The sequence below is a fragment of the Natator depressus genome, chromosome 6 (genome assembly GCF_965152275.1).
Source record: "Natator depressus isolate rNatDep1 chromosome 6, rNatDep2.hap1, whole genome shotgun sequence".
NCBI classification, from domain to species: Eukaryota; Metazoa; Chordata; order Testudines; family Cheloniidae; genus Natator; species Natator depressus.
In genome coordinates, this window is record NC_134239.1 from 60503407 (window position 1) to 60515664 (window position 12258).

The 12258-nt window shown below is 42.8% G+C and overlaps 1 protein-coding gene across 6 annotated transcripts in view; it reads right to left on the reverse strand.

Moving 5' to 3' along the window:
• CELF1 (CUGBP Elav-like family member 1) overlaps positions 1 to 12258 on the reverse strand; it is a 107659-nt gene that overhangs the window by 19841 nt on the left and 75560 nt on the right. For 4 of the 6 annotated variants that reach the window (XM_074955470.1, XM_074955469.1, XM_074955467.1 and 1 more), the window contains 5 exons: positions 8806 to 8940; positions 8541 to 8620; positions 8063 to 8224; positions 6581 to 6662; positions 779 to 907 (listed from right to left, as the gene is read on the reverse strand). In XM_074955470.1, the coding sequence (XP_074811571.1) occupies positions 779 to 907; positions 6581 to 6662; positions 8063 to 8224; positions 8541 to 8620; positions 8806 to 8940 (588 nt within the window). The remainder of the gene's footprint in view (positions 1 to 778; positions 908 to 6580; positions 6663 to 8062; positions 8225 to 8540; positions 8621 to 8805; positions 8941 to 12258) is intronic. The other 2 variants (XM_074955472.1, XM_074955473.1) reach the window with 1 other exon arrangement.

A 12258-nucleotide genomic window follows, 5' to 3' on the forward strand; every position in this document is an offset into this window, starting at 1 on the left:
TTTGTTATCTTTGTTAATTTGGATGTCTAGATAATCACATTTAACAAGAAATCAACAAGACAGTGCTTAAGGAGATCTTCTAGATGTTTAGATTATGATCAGATGTTCTAATTTCCCTGGTATTACACCCATAATAAAGATATCTGAAAGAATAAAAAGGGATAAGGGGAATAAAATAACTTTTTCTGTATTTGCATCCCTGCATGAGCAGCTGAGTGAGATAATGTCTCCTCTCCCTAGCCACGCAACAAAACATACTGGAAATTAGAGGTATGTTAGTTTTAGAGGAAACTGTGATTGCTCCTCAGGCTTTAATGAAGATAAAGCTGTGTATGGATTTTCTTGCATACATGTGTGCTACTCCATGTTCCAGGGCGTGTCTATCGCCAGAAAATTTGGGAGAGGCCACAAACCCTACAGCATCTGCCTAAAATGCTGTTTGAGTAGTGATGGACCATGTGACCTGCATGTACTAGCAATGACTAGAGAAGTGCTGCCTTCCTGTGTTATGGAAATCCCAACACTTCTTTTTACTCAAGATTAAAGTGAGCCCCTGGAGAAAATAACCTCTTCACACAAAAGCATACCTAGCTTAACAAATACTAGAGAACCTCATTGGACAGGTGAGAAAAAGACCATTTCTACTGGTTACTACTGTCTACCTACTGAAGAATACACAGAGCATTAACTACGGACAGAGAGAGAGGGTGGCATAAACGGACTCCAGAGCTGACCGAAGCCATACAATAATGCACGATGCAATAAATGGCCTTCTTACCTGAACTGGTGAGCACACTTAGGGGACTGCTGGAAGAAGTGAGTGCAGCGGTGCCACTTGGTGTATTCTGAGCTGCACTGGCTGCAGCTGCTAATGCAGCCAGGTTCTGTAACTGCATCGCATTCAACCCTGCAATACATTAAGGAATGCACAGGATTTCTGCTCTGATATAATTGTCCATTCAAGCACGTTGGACCAGCAGCCTACCCCACTCTGCATGGGGAACAATGGCAGCTAGGAGGAGCTTGGAAGAAATAGACTATGGCAGTAGTTCTAAACTTTTCCATACTATGCCATCTTGTTACAACAGATAAAAAGTTTCCATCTAGCCATAAAGGAAACGCATCATGATCCCTCTGGACCTGTTCATGAATCCCAGTGGGTCACAACCCCATGGTTCACAATTCACTATAGAAATTCCCAGACAATCAGGGCTCTTTTCCCAGAAGAGCCAGCACATCAGCCACAGCCAAGGGTGCAACAGGTAAGTCAGGGACTTCCGGCTCACCTGTACCTAACCCCCAGGGCCAAAGGAACCTGCCTGGGCCTAGTGACCTCCCTACACACACTCCACATAGTACAGCAGCAGCCAGGAGAGTCTGCTGAGTCTCCAGACATAAATCATTCACACAACACTGGTATAACTGCTGTATTGTCACTGGTTGCTAGTCTCCCTTCATTCCACCCCTTTTCTATTACACTAATCCCTCAGGTGCCCAATCCAACTTTCCCTATATATTTTGCTTCTCATCCCCTTTTCTTCCGCCCATCTACTTTTACCTACTCTTCTAATCCCTTCCTCTCCCCTCATGTCAACCCCAAGTAACTCATTCCCAAAATGCAAATCAATATAAAATTAAGTTATGTTCTTGTTTGTCTTACACTTGCACTCAGATGCCCGAGTCAGGTTTGGTGCCTCATTGTGCTGGGTGCTGTGTACATGGTAACAGATATTTCTTGCCCCAGAGAACTCTGTTTAAGTTGTTTTTTTAAATACAAATATATAAACATATTTTAAAAAGTGCACATAGAACAAACGATCCTCCTGATCTCTTGTATTTCTTGAGGATAGGTGCTAAGCAGTTTGTGACATTTAGATTGTAATGGGTTAAAAACTATGCACATGCTACAGCTAGTGCAGAATGCAACAGCTTGCCTGCTTCCTGGAGCAGATTGTCAGGAGCATATTATACTTGCATTATCCTTTTACCACACTTACTTCCCATCTACTTCCAAATGGGATTAAAGATTTTTGTTTTATTTGTCTATAAATCTGGACATAAATTTGGAACTTGGATACCTGATCATCTACCCGTCTCCCTGTACACTTCAAAGGAGATGATCTTCAGGACTGCGTGTTCTGAATGAAGGGCCCCAAACTGGGGAATCTGCTTTCAGTGCATGAAGAAAGGTTACTTGTTTCAGCCACACCTTTGCCACATATATCTAAACCAGAGGTTCTCAGACTTTTTTTTATAATATGGACCATAATTTACTAGACAAAGAATCTTTTGGACACACCACTCCCATTCCCAATTGTACAAGTCCACTTCGTTTCTTAGCCTCTCAATCCCACAACATCCTTGTGGCAATGATGGCAATGTTTATGGGCAGCTAGGGTGGCTCTTCCTCATTTTCACCTGCTTCTAATCAGCACCAGTGATGAACAGCATGTGCTCTGCAGACCACATTTTAGAACTACTAGTCTAAACCAAGGCATTTTCTTTCTCTGTTCTTGTTTCTTGGATGGTTAATAGAATGAAGGATCAGTAATGCTGCCAACTGTGGGCAATTCTAAATAGATGTTTGCATCCTGGCATGTCACACAGTGGCAATGGGCACACTATAAACTATAAAAATAAAAATAAAACAATTCAGGCACAGGGTTTATACACAAAAGAGACCTTCTCAACATTTCCTTTAGCTGCACTCACTCAAGCCAAACTTCCACTCTATTCTTTGAGGACTGTCTCCTCTCAAGCTCTGGGGATACTTCACTGGGAGAAAGCCCTAACACTGGTTCTAGGACAGATGTGGGCAAACTACGGCCTGCGGGCCACATCCGGCCCACAGGACCATCCTGCCCAGCTCCTGAGCTCCCCGCCGGGGAGGCTAGTCCCGACCCCTCCCCTGCAGCCACGCGGGCAGTGCTCTGGGCGAGAGGCTGTGCACTTCTGCAGGGGAGCGCGGCAGCGAGTCTGGTTCTGGCCCTGGCTGGGTGGCACGGCTGCCAGACATGCTGCTCTGAGTGGCATGGTATGTGGGTTGGGGGGTTGGATAAGGGGCAGGGACTCCCTGGGGGCAGATGGGGCAGAGGTTCTGGGGGGAGGCAGGGGACGGGAGGGTTTAGATAGGGGACGGTTAGGGGTGGGGGTCCCGGGAGGGGGCAGTCAGGGGACAAGGGGGGGGGTTTGGATGGGTGGGTAGTTCTGAGGGGGCCAGGCTGTTTAGGGATATGTCCACAGCCTTCCCTACCGGCCCTTCATACAGTTTCACACTCCGATGTGGCCCTCGGGCCAAAAAGTTTGCCCACCCCTGCTCTAGGATCTCAGACCCTGAGAGGAAGTGAGGAAGGAGAAAAGAGAATATTAGTTAAGCTGATCAGGTAATTTCTATGTCTGTTGATGAATTGCAGTTAACTCACGCGATTAACTAAAAAAAATTAATCGCGATTAATCGCACGGTTGAACAATAAAATACCAATTAAAATATTTATAAATATTTTTGGATGTTCTTCTACATTTTCAAATATATTGATTTCTGTTGCAACAGAGAATACAAAGTGTACAGTGCTCACTTTATATTATTATTTTTGATTACAAATATTTGCACTGTAAAAATGATAAAAGAAATTGTATTTTTCAATTCACCTTATACGTATTTGGGGTCGGGAAGGAATTTTCCTCCAGGGCAGATTGGAAGAGGCCCTGGAAGTTTTTCGCCTTCCTCTGTAGCATGGGGCACGGGTCACTTGCTGGAGGATTCTCTGCTCCTTGAAGTCTTTAAACCACGATTTGAGGACTTCAATAGCTCAGACATAGGTGAGAGGTTTTTCGCAGGAGTGGGTGGGTGAAATTGTGTGTCCTGCGTTGTGCAGGAGGTCAGACTAGATGATCATAATGGTCCCTTCTGACCTTAGTATCTATGAATCTATAAGTACTATAGTGCAATCTTTTTATCCTGAAACTGTAACTTACAAATGTAGATTTTTTTTGTTTCATAAATGCACTCAAAAAAAAAAAACAATGTAAAACTTTAGAGCCTACAAGTCCACTCAGTCCTACTTCTTGTACAGCCAACTGCTAAGACAAACAAGTTTGTTTACATTTATGGGAGATACTGCTGCCGGCTTCTTATTTACAATGTCACCTGAAAGTGAGAACAGGCGTTCGCATGGCACTTTTGTAGCCGGCATTGCAAGGTATTTATGTGCCAGATATGCTAAACATTTGTATGCCCCTTCATGCTTCGGCCACTATTCCAGAGGACATGCTTCCATGCTGATCATAGAATCACAGAATATCAGGGTTGGAAGGGACCATCATGATAGTTAAAAAAAAATGCATTAATTAAATATGTGACTGAACTCCTCAGGGCAGAATTTTATGTCTCCTACTCTGTTTTACCTGCATTCTGCCATATATTTCATGTTATAGCAGCCTTGGATGATGACCCAGCACATGTTCGTTTTAAGAATACTTTCACAGCAGATTTGACAAAATGCCAAAAAAGAAGGTACCAATGTGAGATTTCTAAAAATAGCTACAGCACTCAACCCAAGGTTTAAGATTCTGAAGTGCCTTCCAAAATCTGAGAGGGACGAGGTGTGGAGCATGCTTTCAGAAGTCTTAAAAGAGCAACACTCTGTTGCGGAAACTACAGAACCTGAACCACCAAAAAAGAAAATCAACCTTCTGCTGGTGGCATCTGACTCAGATAATGAAAATGAGCATGCGTCGGTCCGCACTGCTTTGGATGGTTATTGAGCAGAACCCATCATCAGCATGGATGCATGCCCACTCGAATGGTGATTGAAACATGAAGGGACATATGAATCTTTAGTGCATCTGGCAAGTAAATATCTTGTGTCACTGGCTACAACAGTGCCATCAGAACACCTGTTCTCACTTTCAGGTAACATTGTAAACAAGAGGTGGGCAGCATTACCTCCTGAAAATGTAAATAAACTTGTTTGTCTGAAGAATTGGCTGAACAAGAAGTAGGACTGAGTGGACTTGCAGGCTGTAAAATTTTACATTGTTTAATTTTTGGATTCAGTTTTTTTTTTATACATAATTCTACATTTGTAAGTTCAACTTTCATGCTAAAGAGATTGCATTATATTATTTTTATTAGGTGAATTGAAAAATACTACTATTTCTTTTGTTTTTTTACAGTGCAAATACTTGTAATCAAAAATAAATATAAAGTGAGCACTGTATACTTTGTAGTCTGTATTGTAATTTAAATCAATATATTTGAAAATGTAGAAAACATCCAAAAATATTTAAATAAGTGGTATTCAATTATTGTTTAACAGCATGATTTATCATGATTAATTTTTTTAATCGCTTGACAGCCCTAGTAATTTCTTGCTTCCACAAGATGGTGCAGATTGGTACCATCAGGTTCATCACGTCTTTAACTAAGAGCTGTGAAAAAACCTAGAATGGATAGACTGGACTTTACGTACCTCAGAGTCAGAGCCTAGGGTGAGAACTGACATACTGTGGTTTAAGTCCAACTTTCTATGAGATGCAGAAGGGACTAAAATATACTATTTTCCATAAGCTCCTTCTCATTAATATGTTAAAGTTAAGTGTATGCACACGCAAAACAGGACATTCAAAATTAATTCACATTGTTAACTTGGCCTCTATTCACATAATGCACACACTGTTTTGCATGACCGTACAGTATATGGAGGTAATTATGACATGTAGCCTCCAGCTTGTAGAATCTGGCAGGGTGGTTGGTGGTACTAAGATGGTTTTCATTATTTTTCTTCTTCCATGAGGGCACTGGCTGCCAAACCACTTCCAGTCAGAATTCAAGATCTTTTTCATTATCTACAAATTCCTAAATCGTCTAGGACTCAGCTCCCCACAGAACTCTTCTTTATGACTCCGCTGCAATAGATGGGGATCCTGGCTACAGCCCCCAGTCAGCAATTTGGCTCATTTTATTAAAACATGAGACATTTCCCTCCTCTGTAGCTGTATTGGCTCTACAGAGAGATATCAGACAGGTGACTCAAATGCATGAGTAGCAGATATCCTGAATGAAAGGCCACTTTTACAAGTCACCTTTCTTACAATAGCATTTCCTACATTTTATCCATTTAATTTCTTTCTTACAAGAAAATAATTTAAATTAAAAGCCACCGAGAATGTTCCATCAATGAAATATATGTAGTAGTGTTTATTTCAACATGTGATGCTTCAGACACATGCCTACTTTCAAGAAAATCTGGAGTTCCAGGCCTCTCTGCTCATGAGGGAAGACAAATATTTACTCAAAAACATGCCCATCAGAGGTAGGGTGGATCCTGAGAGCACACCACAATTTCCAGGGAACCATTGCTAACTAAACTCAAAGGAGAATATCTTCACATGCAGATTTGTAACGGCAGGGCTGGATACCTCATAATCCCTCTCTCGCCTGTGCAGTGGTGAGTAACTCAGGACTATTCTGCACAAAGGAGATAGATATGTCAGCAGCCCTTTGGCTTCCTTCACGACTAGACCACCACTGCCGATCCTCTATTTTGGTACTGAACCTGTCTTCAGGTGAAACACTCACCTCCCATTGGGTGGAGACTGCTCAGTGTGTTCAGGTTCCCAGATGAGGCAGCTGCTGTCTGCTGAAGGAGCTGCAAATAAAGCTAGACATTACACCAAAAAACAAAATAAGAGTGAGAGTGAGGGCTGGCTCTGCTTCTGGGAGAAACTGCATCGCACCACAGCCAGAGTGCCGCCATAGGGGAATTCCCATTGCCCATGCATCATGCTACAGCCAAAGCACCAGCATAAGAAGAATTCCTCACATTCACTACAGCCAGAGCACCATCACAATGGGAATCCCCAATGCTCACGCACCACGCCATAGCCAAAGATCATCACAAAGAAAGCTTTCTCCATACACTATGAGCAGAGTACTGGCACAAAAGGAATCCACATCATCCATGCACCCAGTCCAAAAGACTGGCATAGGGATGAGTGTAAGGAGAAACCTTAACTACTGCAGTCAGAGTGCCCCCGCTAAGGGAATAACCCCTCATGCCCCACACTACAGCTAGAGTGCTAGCACAGCGTGACTGCCAACCACACAAAAACATTACACTGAAGCCAGAGTGCCAGGGTGTGGGGAATGCCCTCCACATTCTTCAGCTACAGCAAAAGCACCATCATGAGGGGAATCCCCATCATGTACTGACTGAGCCACAGACAGAGTGCCATTTAGGAGGAATTCCTGCCCTTTTCTCCATAGCTAGAGTGTTGTCACAAAGAAACCCCACTCCAGCAAATCCAAAGCAATAGCATAAAGGGAAATTTCCTCCACCTCCTGCATTACATCACAGCCAGAACGAGGTGAAAATTTCACCCTTCTCTACCCCCCACACTGTAACAGCAAGAGGAGAAGCCCCCCAATCCCCTTGAAGTCCCACACAAGAGCCAGAGCACAGTGATGTGAGAGACATTCCTCCCCTGTGAACCCAGCAATGCCAAACAACTGAGAAAACTGGTGAAAGTAAGCTTGAAGAATAATTTAGTTTGTCATTTTTTGTTATAAAGCTCTATATATGCTGTACCACTATTCATTACATCTAGTCTCTGCCTGCCTGTTTGTTGGGGTTTTAAATTGTGAGCTCCTTGGGGCAGGGATCAGACATTCTTTTCTGTTTGTACAGCACCGAACGTTTGTGGGTGTCACTGGAAATAAATAATAAGAGTAATGTAATAAATGCTGGAGAAGAAAGAGTGGGAGATGAATACAACAACTTTGATGGCGGACAGAACTGAAAAGGGGCTTGAAATTACACACAAGTAGTCAAGAGAAGCTAACCTAAGGAGAAAATCTTCCCAGCAGGTGACTTTGGGCAAGTTATAGTATCTCTATGCCTCAGCTCCCCATCTGTAAAATGGGGAATAACATTAAGTCCCTCACAGGAATGTAGTGAATATAAATACATTGAAGATTGTGACCTGCTCAAATAGTAAGATGAGGAGGTCTATATAAGCATCTTAGATAGGCAGATTGGTAGAACCCACACAGGAAACTCACTGCTAAGTATTGGGGTCCAAGTGTGTTCAGACCAGCCAGGTTTCCCCATACAGAGGCTGCGCTTATCTGTTGCATCTGCTGCTGGAGTTGCTGAGCAATACGTTTCTGCTCTTTGTCCTTCTGCGTATCTGCAAATTTCACCACGATGGGAGAAGAGCAACCCTGAAAATAGCAGTTCACATAGTTACAACCTCCCAAGCAACTGCGTAAATATGGCACAAACCTATGGGAATGGAGTGCTCTCGCCCTCGCACATATAAAGGTGCCACTCCTACCTCAAATGTTCAAAATCTCAGCTGCTTTTCACTCTAGTTTGTATTGAGTTTTGCTATTTGCTAAAATATTTAATAGATCTTTCAGTCCAAGACCCACTGTCAGGAAAACTAACTCCAAAGATCTCCCCTCCCCCCACCCATCAAGCTTTATGATCTCTGAGTGGTGCAGCCTATCCCCATGTCCCCAAAAAGATTTATCTCACCTCCATGGTCTGTGCTTGGTGCATTGCTTTGATTGCTGTTTGCGCCATGGCTCTTGTTGTAAAAGTCACAAATGCACAACCTGGGGAGACAGCAGAAAGAATCAAACTAACCCACCAGATTCATCTCAACAACTGAAGACAAACAAAGGAAAATACCCCCTGGTCTGAAGCGCCCTACCAATCAATATAGACAAAATCTGATCTTGAGGTGCAGGGGAAAGAGTCCAGAGGAAAATCTTGAACTGTCAGGGATGCTTTTGCTTACCTCGGCTCAGGCCATCTGGGCCCCGTAGTATCCTGCATTCCTCAATCTGCCCAAAGGAGGAGAACATCACCCGGATGTCATTTTCATTGCACTTCTTGGAGATCATCCCAATAAACAGCTTTCTATCTTCCACAGCTGAGGAATCAAAGGAAAGAAGCCTTGGCATTACAGTAAAGTAGCACTCACATCAAGCAGGGAACTCGAGAGCTCTCATTGTTTCAGTAGGCCTTGTTCATATTACCCAGCTACTCTAGTGGTTGAAATCAGAGGCTGAAGGAGCAGTGTTCCTGCGATAAGAGAAACTCAGGGTGATAAAGCACTGAGTACCAACTCAGAGAAAGAGAGGTTAAAGGGATCAGCAATTAGATTGAGGAAGACTACTAGTTCTCATTTAGTCAAACCCTTCTCCCCCTCATTGGACAGTGTGGGATTGTTCCCTGCAGCAGAAATCTGTAGGGATTTGTCCAGTCAAACTCCCACCTATTCCAAGTAATGAGATTTTACTCATTTAAGAGAATGCACATAGGACATTTCTAGTGAACCTGAAAGGAGCCTACAAGTGTTTTATGTTTTAATTACATGAATAAATAGTAATGTGCTGAATGCTTGCTCCTCCCTTCCAAGCCCTTTGAATGTGGAGGATGAACTGAACTCTTCCAACAGAGAGAGCTTGGCTGAAGGGGATATAGATATATTCATTCATTCTGCCATGCCCGTTACTGGTCTTGGGTCGTTCTGCAGTGCCCGTCCTCAGTTTCCATCCTCCACGGAATGCCTCAATACATGCCAAGTCACGTATTAGCACTCCTTCTCAAGCACTAGTTTGTTAAAATGAGAACTTAAAAACAGTGTTTCTTCCCAGCCTCTTGCTGGTGTCACAGTGCCACCTCTCTGAGGTCTGGCTATTTTACAGTTTCTACTCTTGGGGGAATTCTGCGTCACTGTGCTTGCGCAGAATTCATGGCCTTTGCAGATTTCTTTGCTTCCCTGCAGAAAAATGACTTCTGATGGGGAAGCAAAGGGAAACTTAAAGAGCAGTCATGCACCCCCTACATGGCAGTGCAGGCAGGTTGGTTTGGGCACCCAGAGCAGACAGTAGAAACGTAAATCACCACAGGGGTGGGAATGGGGGTGTTGGGCAGTCGTGTGTGTGAGAGAGAGAGACTCTCTGTCCCTCTCATTTGCTATTGCGGCATGCTTGGCGTGAAGGGGCAGGGCTTTGGGGTGTTTCTGAAGAGGTAGGCATGGGATAGGCTCTGTTCCCTCAGGCAGAGCAGAATGTAGCAGCCTGCTTACTTAGTGAATTGTTCCACTGTTCTTAGTGAATTCCCCCAGGAGTATAAAACAGGTGTAAAAATTTTAAGGCTCCTTTACATTGCCAGAGTGGTGTAAAGGAGCCTTATTGCAAACAACAGTATGGCCTTATAAATGCTTATGGTGCTTTAGTGATTAGAACTGGTCTAAATTTTTGGACTGAAAAAAATTCTTATCAAAATGTGCTCCATGAACTGTTTGCTACTGACCTTTTTGGAGATGGTCAATAGCCAGTATAAATTGTGAGTTTGAGTCCCGAGCCCTCACTTGCTCTTCAGTTGCCTGTGATGTAACACTGAGCATATGGCTGCATATATTTGTTGACTAATAACCGGAAGTAAAGGGTCAATACTAGCTACATTACTATTAGACAAAGCGGGTTTGGTGATTTCCTCCAATGCTCCCCACTCCCATTCTCCATCCATTGTACTGTAGCTTAAATAAATTACCAAAATAATTGAAACCAGCTTGATTATATTGCGTTATTTTGACAAAAATATGCAGAATTTTAAAATATTGTGCACAGCATTCCCCCAGGAGTAAGTTTCAAACAGTTTCTCTCTTTTCAGTCTCTGTCTGAGGTCTGTCTTCAATTGTTTCCACCTAGTCTCTCCAGCTGTTCCCTGACTCTCTCCTCTTTAGAGTCACGGAGTTACCCAGGCACCTGATCCTGGGTCTGTAGTCTCTCTAAACTTTCAGGCTGCTCCTTGAAGGCTTAACAGACTGCTTCTCTCAGAAACTCAGCCCCAGCTCTCTAGCTGGTCCTGGCTGTCTGCAGTAGCACTCCATCATTGCTCCCGACTGTTCTGAGTTCTTCTCAACCCTGTTTATAAGGTCCTTCCTAATTCTCTCCCCATAACTGGGGTCAACTATAAGTAAGCCTCCCTAACACCTTCAACTGGGGAGAGATCACTTGATCATTACCTGTTAGGTTCACTCCATCTGGGGCACCTGGCATTGGTCACTGTCAGCAGACAGGATACTGGGCTGGATGGACCTGTGGTCTGACCCAGTTTGGCTACGGTTATGTTCTTATGTAAGGTGTTTGATTTGGTACCACACAATATTTTGATTAAAAAACTAGAATGATATAAAATTAACATGGTACATATTAAATGGATTAAAAACTGGCGAACTGATAGGTCTCAAAATGTAATTGTAAACAGGGACTCATCATTGATTGGGTGTGTTTCTAGTGGGTCCTGCAGGGATCAGTTCTTGGCCCTAAGCTATTTAATATTTTTATCAAAAACCTAGAAGAAACATAAAATCGTCATTGATAAAGTTTACAGATGACACAAAAATTGGGACAGTGATAAATAATGAAGAGGACAGGTCACTGATTCAGAGTGATCTGGATTACTAAGTAAATTGGGTGCAAGCAAATAATATGCATTTTAATACAGCTAAATGTATACATCTAGGAACAAAGAATGTAGGCCATCCTTATAGGGCAGGGGACTCTATCCTGGGACACAATGGCTCTGAAAAGATTTGGGGGTTGTGGTGGATAATCAGCTGAACATGAGCTCCCCATGTCACACTGTGGCCAAAAGAGTTAATGCAATGTTGACTCTGTCATTTTCTGCATTTACTGGTCTTGTAATAATATGCTGATAGAGTATCTGTGTATAAATAAACAAATTTCCGCCATGAAGAATTTATTATTTATACTGCGGTAGCAGCTAGACACCTCAACCAGTCTGGGATCATACGGGGCTAACCACTGTACAAATATACATCAAGTGATAACCTCTGCCTTAAAAAGCTATTTAGGCCCCAGTTTCATCTTTTCTGTAAAGCAGACACACCTTATTAGAGGAGATTTTACCTCTATATTTGGCACTGGTGCAACTGCTCCTGGAATACTATGTCCAATTCTAGTGCCCACAATTCAAGAAGGATGTTGATAAATTGGAAAGAGTTCATAGAAGAGTCATGAGAATTATTAAAGGATTAGAAAACATGCCTTACAGTGACAGATTCAAAGAGCTCAATCTATTTACTTTAACAAAGAAAAGGTTAAGGGGTGACTTGATTAGTATGTAAGTATCTACATGGAGAACAAATATTTAATAATGGGCTCTTCAATCTAGCACAGAAAGGTATAACATGATCCAATGACTGGATGTTGAAGCT